Consider the following 17500-nt stretch of genomic DNA (forward strand, 5'->3'; position numbering starts at 1 on the left):
GGATTCTCATCCGAAACGGCTACATGTTCTACAACTTGGTTTTCTAGCCAAACACGAGCTGCCTTCTCGGCCTTGACCAATATCGTTCGATATTCCAAACTTATCGTATGGTTGGAAATGAACTAGAAAGAGTATTATGTCCTGTAAGAGCTCTTAAGTTCTATTTTAAAAACCTTTACGAGGCCCGTCTGAAGCTTTATGGTGTTCAGTTAAGAATCCATCTTTGCTTATGTCAGAGAATTCTTTATCCTATTTTATCAGACTGTTAATACGAGAAGCTCATTCCCTTCTGAATGAGGAAGACCAAGCTTGGCTGAAGGTAAGGACACACGAAGTTAGAGCTGTCACAACTTCCGTGGTCTTTAAACAAAATAGATCTCTGCAAAGTATATTCGATGCAACCTATTGGAAAAGCAAATCAGTGTTCGCGTCTTTTATCTTAAGAATGTCCAGTCTCTTTACGAGAACTGCTACACTCTGGGACCATTCGTAGCAACGAGTGCAGTAGTGGTGGGGGCTCCACCACTACAATTCCCTAATTCCAGAACCTTTTTAATCTTTCTCTTGAAATATTTTTGGGTTGTCCGGAAGGCTAAGAAGCCTTTCGCATCCTACTTGATTTGGCGGGTGGTCAAATCATTTCTTGAGAAGCGCCTAGATTAGAGGTTTTGATGAGGACCTTTAGTATGGGTTGCAACCCTTCATACTTCAGCTCCTAGGAGTCGCTCAGCATCCTATGAGGATCGCGAGGCTCAGTAAGGAAGACGTACTTAAAAAGGCAGAGTAATTGTTCAAGTCGTCTTCCTTACCAGGTACTTATTTATTTTATGCTTGTTATTTTGAATAACTGCTAAAATGAAAGACGGAATACTTAGCTCATAATAATGTCAACATGTAATGCTGGTCTCTACCCACCCCCCTGGGTGTGAATCAGCTATATGATCATCGGGTAAGTTTAATATTGAAAAATGTTATTTTCCTTAGTAAAATAAATTTTTGAATATACTTACCCGATGATCATAAATTAAAGGACCCACCCTTCCTCCCCAATAGAGACCCAGTGGACAGAGGAGAAAATTGGTTCTTTGTTGACATCGAGTACTTGAGTACCTACTTGACAGATGGCGCTGTTGATGTACACCCCCATCTGTATAGCGATCGCTGGCGTATTCCGCCCGTAGGTTTTTTCTGTCGGGCAGCAGGGATGCAGCTATATGATCATCGGGTAAGTATATTCAAAAATTTATTTTACTAAGGAAAATAACATTTTTTAAGTAATAGATCTCAAAGAGTTGTTGTTGATGGGCACCATAGTGAGTATAGCAATGTGATATTGAGTGTTTCACAGGGTAGTGTTCTTGGCCCATTACTTTTCATACTACATACACATGACATGTGGTTTGGCCTAGAAAACAAGCTTTTTGCATATGCAAACCATGGTAGCTCTTTGCATCAATTCCATCCCCTAAATGTAGATGTGGGCTTGCTGAATCCCGTAATAGAGATCTAGATAAAATTAGTGTATGGTGCAAATTATGGGGGATGAAGTTGAATCCTAGCAAAACTCATAGTATGATTGTAAGTAGGTCAAGGACAGTGGCTCTTCAACATCCGAATCTCAGCATTGATAATATTTCTTTAACTTTGTATGATTCTCTTAAAATTTTAAGTGTTTTTCTTTTAAAATTTTAAGTGTGATTCTTGACCGCAAATTTACTTTTGAGAAACATTAGATCTGCGTCTTCTTCAGTTGCACTAAAAATTGGCACATTGAGAAAGTCTTTAACGATTTTCGGTGATCAATCTATTCTGAAGAAGTGTTTTAATTCTTTCATTCTACCTTGTTTCAAGTATTGTGTTTTGCTGTGGGATGTTTTATATCGTAGTATTTTAGGAATGATGCTAGGAAAATATACTGCTCAATATAACATTGATATATGAGCACTTTCAAAAATAGAAATTAGATACTTTATTTAAAGATGAAATATTTCTGCTTCAGATGAGAGATCTTCAGAATGAAATGACTGTTGAGGAAATAGTTCGTGAGCGCAGCCTCAAGGTCTTTGAAGAGAGGTGTCGTCAATTTTACAAGCCACCTAAATCCGTGTGACCTTAAAGTTTTTTTTTAGCAAATATTTAGGTTTTCAACACTAAACTCCACAAGAAACCTGGCAATAAGTTTTGTTTGTCCCATATTGAAAAACTTTGCAGTAAAGATTTAATTAGAGAGGATAAGTACTCCATCATCCTTGATTGCTCAGGGCCATTTTGTAGATGGTATTACATACAAATGTACAAATAATACCTTCATTTTCATAGATATATATAGCGTTGGTAAGAAGAGGTTTTCTTTTTCACAAAAAAGTTTGTTCCACTTCACAATAAATATATAAATTAAAATGTTTTGCAAATCAATTAGTCTAGTGTAAAGAGAAAACTAATCTACTCCCACTTAGTCATTCAAAAGTAAATAATGTTAGTGTCTTGATTTTTTACAAATTGTATTAGTTCTTCCTAAGAATGTGTAAAAATAAGTGATGTTAACCACCTTCTAATATCTTATTTTGATTTTATACAAATTAGATTTTACAAGAGTTGCATTGTCAGAGTGATACGTGAAGAGGGATTTCCTTCATGTGAATGAAATTTAAATAATTTGTATTTTTCAACTCATTCTTGCTCATTAATTCATTGCTGCCATTCATCAATATTTTCATATTTGTATTTACTTTTTATAAGGGAAAATTACTGTACATAATTTAGTGTTCTTATAAATACAGATGATAGTAGTTGTATCTTCTATCTCATAATAAATGTGGATTGCTTCTAAATTGGTTATTAGAATAAATGATTTATTTGTTATATTTCAAAAGTATTTTCTGGTCCTTCCTGTCTTTACCCAAGTAGATCATCAATTTTAATTACCGGTAACTTAGTTGTTATAGTACTAGAATTTTTCCATTTCCCAGTTACAGTAGTGTAAGTTGATTTGCATATTTTCTTGTACAGTAAAATTGTCTCATATTTTAAACTAATTTCTAACTAATGTAATAGCATTGTCATATTTACCTGACATGCACTAAAGAACAGTTCATTAAGTAAGCCTACAGCAATATAAATTGTTTGGTTCTGTGTAAAACAGTTCTTTAGAAAATAACAGCTTCATTTCAGTCTGCACTAATTATTATTTGGAGGTTTTGCTTATATCATCAAAATAAATTTGTGCATACATAATGTACGTTTAAAGTTTGATGCATATGAAAATATCCATTTAGGATTTCATATTATTGTAGGGTTTTTTGGCTTTAATATTGATATAATTACAAGTTGTATATTTTATGATTGTACAAACAAATTAACTTGCTTTAGATTTTTAAACAAAACTTACCCGCTGGTTATATAAGAATGGCTAACGTCCCTGACGCCTCGGCAGAACTATTCAATACTCGCAGCTAACGCAGGTATGCCAGGTGTACACTAGCGCCCTGGTGGACTACAGGTAGAACTACTCCCACTTATTCAGATTTTCCCTGCCGGTCGTACTGGTCAGAACGTTGAAAATTCACTCGCTATTTACATTCAATTGGACGATTTATTTGGTGATGTACTCCGTCTTTTTATTTTTGGCTTTCGCTTTGGTAATTTCCTTTTCAAATATTCTTGAAATCTTAATTATTTTGAGGTTATTTAGTTATTTTAACCTTTGTTATTGTTTAATTTTCTCTTGTCACTTTTCAATATGGCCGACCCCTCCCCTGTTTATAGGAAGTGTAGTAAGGGTTGTCAGACTCGCCTTCCTAAAGGTTCTGTTGATTCGCACACAATTTGTGTTAAATGTAGGGGTAAATCGTGTGCTTATGGGGATCGGTGTGAAGCATGTTCTTCGTTAACGGAAAGTCAGGGGATAGCTTATGAGCGTTATACTCAGAAATTAGAAAAAGATAGGATTAGAAAAGAGAGAATTAGACGTAGTTCTTCCCGTTCTGTGGATTTATCTAGGTCTGATGTTATTAATCCTATTTCTTCCCCCGTGGTGGTAGATCAAGATCCTAAAGAACCTACGATGAGGGAGATGTTGTCTGCAATTCAAGCTCTCGGTGTGAGGGTTGAATCTTTAGCGGCGGACAAAAAACAGATGTCAGAAATTAATTTACTTGAAAGTGGTTGTACTAGTGATCAATCAAGTGTTAAAAGTTCGACGAATGTGTTAGTGTTGTGGAGGGTGCGCCTGCGCGATCCTGTCGTTCGCCTAGCCTAAGACATCTGGCAAGCTCCCGGAAGGGGAGAAGTTATGTCGAAGGGCGAAAGGGAACGAGATGCTCCATCAATCGCGTAGACGTTCCCTCGAGTAATTCTAGTAACGTAGCTCAGTTCGATCACCCTCACCATAGAAGAAGTGAGGTTAATGCTTTGTCCCCCTCTTCAGATGAAGGGTCACGTGACGATAAGTGGCGTAAAGCTTCTAGACCGATTAAGAGGAAAGTTCAGTCAGTGGAACAGCGGCACGTTTCCTCCCCGCAACAGCCGGGCTGTAGTCATTGGGAGACACCTGAATGTTTTCGGTCCCTTGATGAATGTTTACCTGCGAAGCGCTTGAATGTGGGTTCCGATGGAGATAGAGTAATTGATTCGGATGCGGAGTTAATTTCTGGTTCGGGTGTGACGATTCATGCTCCGCCTCTCCCTTCGGACTGGGACTCTTCTCCCGAAAGGGGTGAATAATTGGAGAGTGATGAAGAGGGCGAATTTGCTATAGAAAAGGCTACACAATTATCTCCTCAAGAAGATCCAAGGTGAACTATGTTGTTGAATATGAAACAACAACTTTCGTCCTTGATGCAGTCTTATCGACCGGTTGTTGGCAGTGAGGCTGGGCGTCAGGCTTCCGTGGGAGACCCGTTGTCGCACAGGCGGCCTGTTGTCTCTGGGGCTGACGTGATATCGCACAGGCGGTCTCCCAGTTTCACTGTTCAGCGGCAGGTGGAGGTAGATTTGTCTCGATGGAGCTCTATTTCACAGCAGCTATTAAAAGAACATACAGCTGATCGTCAATCGAAGTGTGATGACGTTCGCCAAATGGCGGAGCGAGCCGCGAAGCGGCAGGATGGTAGCAGGCGCGAGCGCAAGCGGAGCCCGAGTGGCAGCGTGACGAGGCTCAGAAGTTAATTGATGAAGGCGCTGAGCTTCAGCTTCAGCGCCAGCATGACGACCCACGCCAGTCGAGTCATGAATGGGCATCGTGCGGCGGAGCGGCAGCGGCAGCGCCAGCTAGATTCATCCTATGATAAATTCAATCGTGACAGCAAACGCAAGGCGAATGACTGTCAATTGGATGTGGATGTGGAACAACGCAAGCGCGCCCATGTCGCCACTAATGCGCCTGCACAGGAAGATCAACGTTTGGGTCAAAGCACAACTCCAGTCTCTGAATTGTTAGAAGAAGATCCGGATGAGGGTCTCTCTCACGAGGAACAGTTGGAGGATATCTCGGAGGGAGAGGAGGAGAAACCATCTCAACATTTGGTGGACTTCAAAAAACTAATGCTAGTCTTCTCGGAATTATTTCCAGACAATTTTACACCCGTGGCTCCGCAATCTCCCCTTTCTGAGTTTACCTTAGGCAAGGCAGCAAAGACTTCCTTTTATACAAAAATGGTTCTTTCCCACTCTTCTAAGAGAGCATTGAAGTTGGAGCATGGATAGAATCAAGAAAAGCTCTGGGCAAAACATGCTTCGCTTTTCCACCAGCCAAGTTAGCTTCTAAGTCAAACGTTTGGTATGAGACGAGGGAGGTCTTGGGTTTGGGAGTTCTGGCGTCTGCGCAGGGAGACTTCTCAAACCTGGTGGATTCTTCCCGGGGCCTGGTTAAAGTGTGGTGGTCAATGTTGGAGTTTGATCATCTCCTGAAAGGATTATTCAGAGCGTTTGAGGTATTTAATTTACTTGACTGGTCACTGGGAGCCTTAAGTAGAAGAGTAACCGAAATGAAAGACACAGACACAAGTAGCCTTATCCAAATTATGTCTTGTATGGACAGGGCAGTCAGGGATGGTTCTAATGAGTTAGCTGCGTTGTTTACTGCAGGGGTTATAAAGAAAAAGAGCTACTTTGTGTTCCTTCCTCTCTGCGGGGGTCACTCCATGTCAGAGATTGGAGTTGCCTTTTGCGCCCATGTCCTCGGCTCTTTTTCCGCAGGATTTAGTGAAGGAAGTGGCTGCGAATTTAACTCAGAAGGCTACTCAGGATTTGGTTTCTAAAACAGCCAGTAAAGTTTTGCCTACGTCGTCCTCTGCTCGTAAATCTGAGGAGGGGACATCATATTCTCATTCGGCTCAGCCCTTTCGAGGTAAGCCTACAGGGAGAAGTACTTTCAAACCAGAGGCAAGGAAGCAAAGGAAAAGAGGAGCCAAGCCCAGTCGAGGCAGGGTCTGACTGCTCTCCCCTTCAAGCAGCAGTGGGAGCCAGGCTAAACAACTTCTGGCAGGCCTGGGAGAAGAAGGGATCGAACCCTTGGTCCGTACTTCTCCTAAAGGAAGGATACAAAATTCCGTTTATATCAAAGCCTCCTTTAGCCGTAGATCCTGTGGATCTTTCGCCCAAGTACAAGAGGGAACCGAAGAGGCAAGCCATGCACCTTCAAGTGTCGCTTCTGCTCGAAAAGGGAGCGCTAGAAAGGGTGCGGGATCTGGAGTCTCCAGGGTTTTACAACCGCTTGTTCCTAGTTCCCAAGAGTTCAGGGGAATGGAGACCGGTTCTGGATGTGAGCCCCCTCAACCGCTATGTCCAGAACTTGAAATTCACCATGGAGACCCAGAAGACTGTGCTGGCAGCTGTGAGGAAAGGCGACTGGATGGTATCATTGGACCTCCAGTACGCCTATTTCCATGTTCCGATTCATCCAAGCTGCAGACGTTATCTGAGGTTCGCATACAGGAAGGACGTCTTCCAGTTTCGAGCCTTATGTTTTGCCCTCTGCACAGCTCCTCTGATCTTTACAAAACTAATGATGAATGTGGCGAGCATGCTGCACTCGAGGGGCATCAGAGCCTCCCTATACTTGGACGATTGGTTGATAAGAGCTCCCTCGTTCGATCGCTGTTTGAAGGACCTTCAGTTGACCCTGGATTTGACAAAAGAATTGGGACTTCTAGTGAGTTCAAATTAGTCACAGCTGACTCCATCCTAGAAGATCCTTTGTTTGGGGATGTAGATTCGGAGTCAGGATTTTCTGGCTTTTCCGTCGCCTGCAAGAGTTCAGTCAGCTCTTCTAAGGCTGGAGGTTTTTATGGAGAAGAAAGTCACTACGGTAAGGGAATGGATGAGTCTTCTGGGAACCCTCTTGTCTCTAGAGAAGTTTGTACCTCTGGGGAGATTGCACCTACACCCCCTTCAGTTCCACCTCAATGCTCATTGGAAAAGGGGAGACAATCTCGACAAGGAGAGTATTACCGTTACGAGTGCAATCAGAACACATCTTCGATGGTGGAACAATGCTCACAAACTCAGAGAGGGCCTCTCGTTGGAGCAGAGGAACCCAGACCTCGTGTTGTTTTCAGACGCCTCAAATTCGGGGTGGGGAGCAACATTGGGAAGAAGAGAGATCTCAGGGCATTGGACAAAGGAGCAAAAGGCTCTTCATATCAATCAGAAGGAGCTTTTAGCGGTGGACTTAGCCCTCCAAGGATTCGAGGATCTGGTTCTGGACTAGGTGGTTCAGGTCAATGCGGACAGCACCACGGCCCTAGCGTACATAGCGAAGCAGGGGGGACCCACTCGAAGTCTCTGTACGAGTTAGCGAGATCTCTACTCCTTTGGGCAAAGGAAAGGAGGATTCTCTTATTGACTCGATTCATTCAAGGAGCCAAGAATGTGAGTGCGGACAGGCTCAGCTGGAGGGATCAAGTTCTGTTCACAGAATGGATGCTGCATCTGGATGTTTGCAAAAAGCTGTGGCGATTATGGGGTCGCCCTCTCATAGATCTCTTTGCAACCTCCAAGACAGAGACTGGGAACGTATTGCTCCCCAGTACCGAATCTAGAGGCAGCTCACATAGACGCGTTTCTGTTGGATTGGACACACATGGATGTTTACGCGTTTCCACCCTTCAAGATCCTATACAAAGTGGTGCAAAAGTTCGTATCTCACAAGGGGACCAGGATGACTGTAATCGATCCTTTCTGGCCGTCGAGGGTCTGGTTCCCGGAGGTACTGGAGTGGATAGTGGACGTGCCGAGAAGCCCCCCGTTAAGAGCAGATCTCAGACAGCCCCATTTGGCAAGAAATCGCCAAAACCTCCGAGCTCTACATCTGACTGCCTTCAGACTATCGAAAGACTCGCAAGATCTAGAGGCTTTTCGAAGGAGGCAGCCAAGGCTATTGCAAGAGCAAGGAGAACATCTACCATTAGGGTGTATCAGTCCAAATGGGAGGTATTCAGAGAATAGTGTAGGGCTAACTCGGTGTCTTCGTCCAATACCTCTATAGCACAGATTGCTGACTTCTTTTTAGATCTGAGGAATAACCGTAACTTCTCTGTCCCGACAATTAAAGGATTTAGATGTTTGCTAGAAACTGTTTTCAGACATTGGAATCTGAATCTCTCCAACAATAAAGATTTGCAAGACCTACTTAGGTCTTTTGAAACATCTAATAGATGTCATCAGATATCACCAGCCTGGAACTTGGATGTAGTACTTAGATTCCTTATGAGCGACAGGTTCGAACCTCTGCACTCGGCTACTTTTAAAGATATGACTTTGAAGACCCTTTTCTTAGTGAGCTTGGCAACGGCTAAAAGAGTCAATGAGCTCCATGCTTTCAGCAAGAACATTGGATTCAGAAACGGAAGAGTGTTATGTTCTTTGCAGCAGGGTTTTCTGGCCAAGAATGAACTCCCTTCTCGGCCATGGCCCAAGTCTTTTGAAATTACTAATCTCTATGACATAGTGGACGATGAGGCAGAAAAAGTGCTCTGTCGTGTTAGAGCTTTAAGGATATATTTGGACAGAACAAAGAACTTGAGAGGCAGCTCGGAGGCGCTCTGGTGTGCAGTCAAGAAGCCCTCGCAGCCTATGTCGAAGAATGCTCTATCCTTTTTTATAGGGCTTTTAATTAGAGAAGCTCATTCACAGTGTAATGAGGCGGATCTTAGGCTGCGCAAGGTGAAGGCTCATGAAGTAAGAGCAGTGGCTACTTCAGTAGCTTTTAAACAAAATCGTTCTCTGCAAAGCATAATGGATGTGACTTTTTGGAGAAGTAAGTCTGTATTTACATCCCATTACTTAAAACAGGTTCAGACTCTTTATGAGGACTGCTACACTTTGGATCCATTCGTTGCTGCGAGTGCGGTAGTAGGTGAAGGATCTACCACTACGTTCCCCTAAATCCTAATACCCGTTTCTTTCTCTTGGAACTTTGTAGTTTTATGGTTTTATGTGGAGATTGGTCGACAGTCTTCCGCAATCTTTTGATTTGGTCAGGTGGTCATGTTGTTCCTTGAGAGTGCCCGGAACATGGGTATTGGTTGAGGTCCTGTCATGTTATAGGTTATGGCACCGTTTGACAGCTCCTAGAGATCTTTAGCCCCCTGGGTGGACCGCTGGATCTTTTAAGGACAGTAGACAGAATGAGGCAGAGAACCATTGCAGTCTGTTTCCTTATCAGGTACGAACCGCTTATATTAGTTATGTGTAACTATTAAGTGAATTTTAAATCAAATTGTTGTCTCTGACCTGCCACCAAGGGTGTCAATCAGCCATTCTTAAATAACCAGCGGGTAAGTTTTGTGTTTAAAAATGATATTTTCATAATAAAATGATAAATTCGGAGATAATTTGCATTATTCCTAACCATACAAACCTTAGCTATTTACATAGGGTTTACTTTCGGCGTAGCTGAAATGACGAGCCATTAGATTTTAACAAGGGTTAAACTACCCCCGCGCTTAGGGGAGGGGTAGCTAGCTACCCCTCCCCCCCCACACACACCGGTGAGCTGCTTCACTTCATTTAGAGGTAGGACTTGTCTTGGGGGACAGGGCTGGCGGGCAAATATGTGTAAATAGCTAAGGTTTGTATGGTTAGGAAAAATACAAATTATCTCCGAATTTGTCATTTGTTCCGTAACCGAAATACAAACCACGCTATTTACATAGGGTGACTTACCCTTAGGCAGGGTGGAAAGTCCCCAGCCTTACTGGCTTTGGCTTACCCGGGGATTCAGAATCCGAGTGAGCAGCACTCGAGAAAAAGAGTCCCTGCACCTCGCAAGTTTCTTGCTACGCAAGAAACGTGCGGCCTACATAAGTTGTGTGTGGAGAAATGAAGTGTGACTCGTCCTAGGAAGTTGACCTGAAGTCCTTTATATGGAATTCTTGGCTAGGACATCCCAATACCACCTCGTCAGGGTATGGGGGACGCGACAGTATTATTCTTAATACTAGGAACACAAGGAAGCATGGTTTACCTGCAGAGGTTTGAGATCAGCTATGCAGAGACCCAGGATGCTGCATTCCCAAAGAGAGGGGAGGATGAAGAAAGAAGTAAGGGCCAGACATACTCTTTCATTCACGCAGACTAAAACCGGGTAACAGTGTCCTCAACCTTCTGCTACTTGTCCATTAAGGAGCCTGAGGTTAGACCAGCTGTTGTGCAGCCACCATAGGGCCGATAGAAAAAATATCGAGGCTCGTGTGGGTCACGTCCTGCAGGTAGTGGGCTGTGAAGGTCATTTGACGCTTCCAGACCCCAGCTTGTAGCACCTGCATCACAGAGAAGTTTCTCTTGAAGGCCAGGGACGTGGCGATGCCCGACATCATGTGCTCTAGGGCAACATGACGGAGGAGTGTCTGGATTCAAGGCATGATGAATGGTCCGTCGAATCCAGGCTGAGATGGTATTCTTGGTGACCCTCCTCTTCGTCCTTCCCGTGCTCACAAACAGAGCTTGCACGCAGGGACGGATTGCAGCTGTTCTCTTCAGATAAAGTCTCAGACTTCTTACTGGGCAAAGTAGCAGATGATCTGGGTCATCTGTTACGGAAAGGAGACTCGTAACCCTGAAGGAGTCGAACCATGGGTCCGGCACTCCAGGGTTCCGAGTCTTGGCAACAAACTCGGGGACGAACCTGAACGTTACCTCCCCCCATCCCCTTGAATAGGCGATGTTGTTTGAGAGACCATGAAGTTCACTGACCCGCTTGGCCGAAGCCAGAGCGAGCAGGAATACCGTCTTCCAAGTCAGGTGTTGTTCAGAGGCCTGGCGTAATGGTTCGAACGGGGGTCTCTTTAGAGCCCTGAGGACCCGAACCACTTTCCATGGAGGAGGTCTCACTTCCGACTGAGGGCAGGTAAGCTCGTAGCTTCGTATGAGTAAGGAAAGTTCCAGCGAGGAGGAAATGTCTATTCCTTTCAGGCTAGGCTTAAGGCTGAGCGATAGCCTTTCACCGCCGAGACCGAAAGGCGCATTTCCTCCCGCAAATACAAGAGAAACTCCGCTATTGCTGGAATAGGGGCATCGAAGGGAGAGATACCCCTCCCATGACACCAACCACAGAAGACTCTCCACTTCGCCTGGTAGACCCCTGCGGATGACTTTCGCAGGTGTCGAGACATTCTTTCCACAACTTGTTGCGAAAAGATTCTCTCAGTGAGGAGACGCTGGATAGTCTCCAGGCGTGAAGCCGAAGCGATGCTACGGCTTTGTGGAAGATGTTGCAATGTGGTTGTCTGAGTAGCTCGTGTCGTAGGGGAAGCTCTCGGGAGTTCCGTCAGGAGCTGCAGAAGGTCCGGGAACCACTCTGCATGATGCCATAGCGGAGCTATTAAGGTCATCGACAGGTTGACCGATACTGTAGTCTGGTCTTGTTGAGCACCCTTCTCATCAGACAGAACGGTGGGAAGGCGTAGACGTCGTTGTCCCACCGTTGTTGGAAGGCATCTTGCCAGAGTGCCTTGGGGTCCGGGACTGGGGAGTAGTACAGCGGCTGCTTGAAATTCAAGGCTGTCGCGAACAGGTCCACTGTCGGGGAACCCCACAAAGTCAGGACTTTGTTGGCTACTTGAGGATCCAAAGACCACTCGGTACTCACTATCTGCGAAGCTCTGCTCAGACTGTCGGCAAGCACATTCCTTTTGCCAGGAATGAAGCGAGCTGATAGACGTATCGAGTGGACTTCGGTCCATCTCAGTATCTCTACTGCAAGATGGGATAGGTTTCGTGAAAAGGTACCTCCCTGCTTGGTGATATAAGCCACTACTGTGGTGTTGTCGCTCATCACCACCACGGAGTAGCCTGCCAGGGTCTGTTGGAACTGTTGAAGGGCCAGAAATACGGCCTTCATCTCTAGCAGATTGATGTGGAGGTACTTTTCTGATTCTGACCATAGGCCTGAGGCCCTCTGGTTCAGAACGTGGGCCCCCACCCTTCTTTTGATGCGTCCAAAAACAGCATCAAATCCGTGGGAAGGACGAGAAGATCCACTCCCTTTCGAAGGTTGTCGTCGGTCAGCCACCACCGCAGGTCCGTCCGTTCTGCAGGTCCTATCGAGACCAGAGAGTCCGGGGAATCGATGCCTTGATCCCACCGGGACTTGAGCCGCCACTGCAGAGATCTCATCCTGAGGCGGCCATTGGGAACTAGACGGGCCAAGGAGGCTAGGTGACCTAAGAGACGTAAACAAGATTGGGCTGGAAGGACTTCTCGACTGAGGAAAGGCTCTGCAACCCTCCTCAGCCTTGCTATCCTGTCGTCTGATGGAAAGTCGTCGTGGAGAATGGTGTCTAATATCATGCCTAGATATACCAGTCGTTGTGTTGGGAGCAGAGAGGACTTCTTGAGATTTACCATGATCCCTAGATCTTGGCAAATTCCCAGAAGCCTGTCTCGGTGTCGAAGAAGGGTCGACTCCGAGTCTGCCAGGATCAGCCAGTCGTCCAGATAACGGAGGAGACGGATGCCGTTCCAGTGCGCCCACGAAGATATCAGTGTGATCACACTGGTGAACACCTGAGGTGCTGTGGAGAGACCGAAACGCAGCACCTTGAACTGGTAGATCTTGTTGTCTAGGCTGAATCTTAGGTACTTCCTGGAAGACGGATGGATTGGGATCTGGAAGTACGCGTCCTTCAGATCCAGTGTGCACATGAAGTCTTGCGGTCTCGCTGCAAGTCTGACTGTGTCTGCTGTCTTCATGCTGAACGAAGTTTGTTTGACAAACTTGTTCAGGGCTGAGAGGTCGATGACGGGTCTCCAGCCTCCAGACGCCTTCTTTACAAGAAAGAGTCGACTGAAGAAGCCTGGGGAGCCGTCTACGATCTCCTGGAGAGCATTCTTCTTGAGCATGGTCTCGACCTCTGCCCGAAGGGCTAGCCCCTTTGCCGATCCCATGGCATAGGAGCTCAACGACACTGGATTCACTGTCAGGGGAGGTTGAGATGTTATCAACGGGACGCGATATCCTTGTTCGATCACAGAGACCGTCCTGGAATCAGCCCCGTGTTGCTGCCACCTGTGCACGCAACTTTGCAGGCATCCCCCTACAGGTGGACACGCAGGGGGATTGCCAATCCTATCGTGCATCCCCCTACAGGTGGACACGCAGGGGGATTGCCAATCCTAGCGTTTGCGGCCTCGGCCGCTTCTTCTAGGATTTCTGCCTCCCCTGGAGGACTTTCCGCCCTTCTTGTCTTTGACAGGAAAGGGCTGCTGTTTAGACACCTTGGTCTTAGCTGCCGGAGCCTGCTTCGGTGTCCTGCGAGGCTGCTGTTGCTGTTGAGGACCTGGAGGTTTGTAGGGCCTCTCAGCTGTCCGTTCTATATCCTTGGGCTCAAACAGGTTTCCTCCAAGGATGGAGGAATGTCTGAGCTTGCTGACATCCATAGCGGGGACCTTCGGGTGGAACCTCTCAGTCACCGCATCACAACGCTTTAGAATTGAGTTAGCCCACAGGTTAGTGACCTGGCGAGCCAAAAACTCGATGAAGCGCGTGCCCGAGAGGAGGAAGGTCTCCAGGGCCTTCCTATTGCTCTCCTTGGACAAGTCCTCAGAGTGCAATAGGATGCCCAGAGACCCTAGCCAGACATCCAGCCACGAAGTGGATTGCATGGCACACTTAGCGACTTTCTCTTGGCTTAGGATCTCCGACGCTGAGAATGTCACCTGCCGGGCATTGAGTTTCTCTAGAGAGAGACCCCTGGTGAGCTCTTCCACAGAGTGGTGGAGGGGAAGAGCTAAACAAGACTCCTCCATGATCTCGAAGTACCTCCTCTGCTAAACGCGAGGAGGTGGGAGGAGCTTGTTCCCGGCAGAAGAACGGCTGGAGGAGGCGAGCTTGGAAAGCTGACCCTCGACCTTGTCCCTGGCACTCTTCACCCCCTGGGACCATGGCAGGGCTGCACTGGCCTTGGGGGGCTTCTGAATACCATAAACTTGGTCCAGGACCGTATCCTTGCCTTCGCGAGGGGCGGTCTCGGGGTCCTTAAAACTATTGAGTTGCCTCATTAGATTAAGGACCTGCCAGAAGGCATGCTCTGACTCGCGCTGCTCTCCTCCTTGTGGACTGGCAGCTAAGTCTCCTGTCCCCATTGGCTCTTCTTGGGGGGACCCGCGGACGTTCTCCCGGGGAATGGTTGGCTCTGGACGAATCCTCGAAGATGACTTGGGGATCGTCTTTGAGTCCTTGGGCTCCCTCCTGGGAGGGATACAGGACTCTAGCAAAGAGGTCTGGAGGGTCCCTCCTACGCGAGACGTTTCTCTTCCTTGAGGTGGGGTTCCTCCCATTGCTGCTGTGGGAGAGTGCCTCACCTCGCTGGATTCTCCTGAGGACGGGAAAGGTTTGTGCGCAGGAGAAGGAGAAAACGCCTGCAAAGGGGAAGGGGCCTTCCCGACGGACCTCTTGGGAGCCAGCTTAACCCTGGGAGAAGTTACCGTGAAATCCACTCCTCTCCTTCTCTTCAGCGGGGGCGAGGGAGCCTTTGGTTTTAGTCCCAGGTCAGCGAGGGCTGGCTTCATAGCCTGCACGACTGCTTTCATCAGGGAACCAAACCAAGGCTGGCGGCTGACTGACGCAGTGTTAGCGATTCCCGCTGGAGGGAAGGGGACCGGCTGATCCTTAAGAGTGGATACTACTGGGACTGCCTGAAATGAAGAAAGGGAAGAACAATGTTGCCTGGACCTCTCCGATGAATCTTGCTGCTCCTGGACGCGTGCTCGTCGCTTATGAGTTGGCGATCGCGAAGACGATCTGGAAGTACGTGGCGCCCGGCAACTCGCAAGGTTGGCCGCGCTGCGAAACCCGGAGGGAATTACGTTGGGGCTCGCGCGATGGCAAAACTGCTGGGTCGCGCGCGGGTGAGTGGGTGCGTGGACGCGCTGGCGAGGGGACGCGTGGGCGCGCAGGCGAAGGAGTGCGTGGATGCACAGGTGAGGGTGTGCGGGAGTTCCGGGACGATCGCTGGGGATCAGGAGAGCGATGGCGCGTAGGCGATCGGTGGAGCATAGGCGAGTGTAAGCGCGTTGGCGAGCGATGACGCGTTGGCAAACGATGACGCGTCGGGTGAGTAGGCGACCGACCGCGCACTGGCGAGTTAGCGCGTGGGCGAGTCGGTGACCTGTGGCGATCACATGCATGGGCACGTTCGCACACAGGCGAAGGATCGCGCGGGCGCGTTCGCACACAGGCGAAGGATCGCGCGGGCGCGTAGGAGATCGCTGACGCGTAGGATGGCACGCAGGAGCGCGGAGAGAAGTTGCCAACTGGGGCGCAGGGCCAGGCGCTTATGTGCTCGAGGGCGAATGCTCGTGGGCGGGCTCAGGAATCGACTCGTGGGCTCGCGGGCGCGCATGCACTTTAGAAGTGCGCACAGGAGAAAACGCACGGTGGTGCGCAGGCGGCGGTTGACGCGCAGAGGAACGGTGGCGAGGCAAAGGATCAATGTCCCTGCTTGCGCCCAGATCCGAAGGTCGTGGGCGCGTGGGCGAAGGTTGGCGCGCATCAGGAACTGGGCGCGCAGTAGTGCGCTGACGAGCAGGAGGTTGACGGCGCTCAGGAGACTGTTGACGAGCAGGAGGTTGACGGCGCTCAGGAGACTGTTGACGAGCAGCAGGAACAGAAGAGCGCTTGTGCGCAGGTGAACGCTTGTGCGCAGGTGAACGCTGGCGAGCAGGAGAGCGCTGGCGAGCAGGAGAGCGCTGACGAGCAGGAGAGCGCTGACGAGCAGGAGAGCGCTGGCGATCAGGAGAGCGCTGGCGAGAAGAGTCTGTAGACTCATCCGCAGGAGAGCGCTGGCGAGCAGGAGAACGCAGAAGAGCGCTGGCAAGAAGAGTCAGGTGACTCTTCAGCAGGAGAGCGCTGACAAGCAGGAGGGCGCTGGCGATCAGAAGAGCGGTGGTGCTTGCGCGCTACTGAAGGGCGCACAGGTGAAACCTGGCGTGGAAGGGACTTACCCACATTGTGGGATAAGCCCTTCTGCCCCGAGGGGACCGGTGCTTGAATTAACAAGAATGATCTGGCAGGCGCAGGAGATCGCAAACGATCTGCGGAGAGGTCCAGTGATGTCACAGCCACGGTCTGCTCCCGACGAGAAGAATCCTTTGCAGGGGACGATGAAGATGAAGACCCGAAGAGAAGGCGCTCCTAACTCCCTTGTAAGGAGAAGGAAGGCCTCGGCGGCGAAGAGGAGGGCGAGCCTTACGGCGAAGACGACCTCGAGGCAGGGTATCGCCGTCGTCGGTCCTCGGAAGAGGAGTCTCTGTTAGTGCACTCCCCCGAGGGGGAGGAACACCCGCAGGAGAGACCGTTGGACCCAGCTTCCCCCTCGAAGGATGTTCAGAGGGGGAACCTGAGCCTTCAGCAACATCCGCAACAGCAGCAGCTGGGGTTTGACCCGACCCGTCGAACGCCTCTGCCACAACAACGTCGACAATAGCCAGAGGGTCTACCTCTGGTATTACCGGCGACTGTTGGACAACTGCCCCCAACTGGATCAGATCAAACAGGGCTTCCTTGGAGGGCGAGCCCTTAAGCCCCAAGGAAGCCCAAAGCTGGAAAAGATCATTGTTAGATACAGTTTGGTCATAATCAACAAAATCAATAATGTCCTCCCCCGGAGGAGGAGGGGGAGCTGCCTCGCTATGGGAGGCAACACCCTCTCCCGAACCCCGAGATTGGGAAACAAAAGAAGGACCTACGCTACTACTCTGCGGCCTCTCGCGAGAGACCGAACGAGTGGGAGCTTCGGAGGAGGTTCGGGCAACGGAAGAAGAGTCCTTGGAGCCTTCCTTCCCCAAGGCAGTTCCTGAGGGAGAACGGTCTTGCTTAGAACTCTTCTTACGCCGCCGGGCAAACCTCTCCCACTGGGAGGTAGGCCACTCCCTACATTCCATACAAACATTATCACTTTCACACCGTTGACCTCGCTTTGGTAATTTCCTTTTCAAATATTCTTGAAATCTTAATTATTTTGAGGTTATTTAGTTATTTTAACCTTTGTTATTGTTTAAT

The 17500-nt window shown here is 48.2% G+C and overlaps 1 protein-coding gene across 3 annotated transcripts in view; it reads left to right on the top strand.

The window, feature by feature from the left end:
* The window catches only part of Ccdc58 (Coiled-coil domain-containing 58), a 63374-nt gene extending 60510 nt beyond the window's left edge, over positions 1–2864 (top strand). For all 3 annotated transcript variants that reach the window (XM_068393193.1, XM_068393195.1, XM_068393194.1), the window contains exon 4: positions 2000–2864. In XM_068393193.1, the coding sequence (XP_068249294.1) occupies positions 2000–2110 (111 nt within the window). In that variant the 3' untranslated portion in view covers positions 2111–2864. The remainder of the gene's footprint in view (positions 1–1999) is intronic.
* Positions 2865–17500: the final 14636 nt, after the last annotated feature.

This window comes from Palaemon carinicauda, chromosome 19 (genome assembly GCF_036898095.1).
Source record: "Palaemon carinicauda isolate YSFRI2023 chromosome 19, ASM3689809v2, whole genome shotgun sequence".
In the NCBI taxonomy this organism is placed as follows: domain Eukaryota; kingdom Metazoa; phylum Arthropoda; class Malacostraca; order Decapoda; family Palaemonidae; genus Palaemon; species Palaemon carinicauda.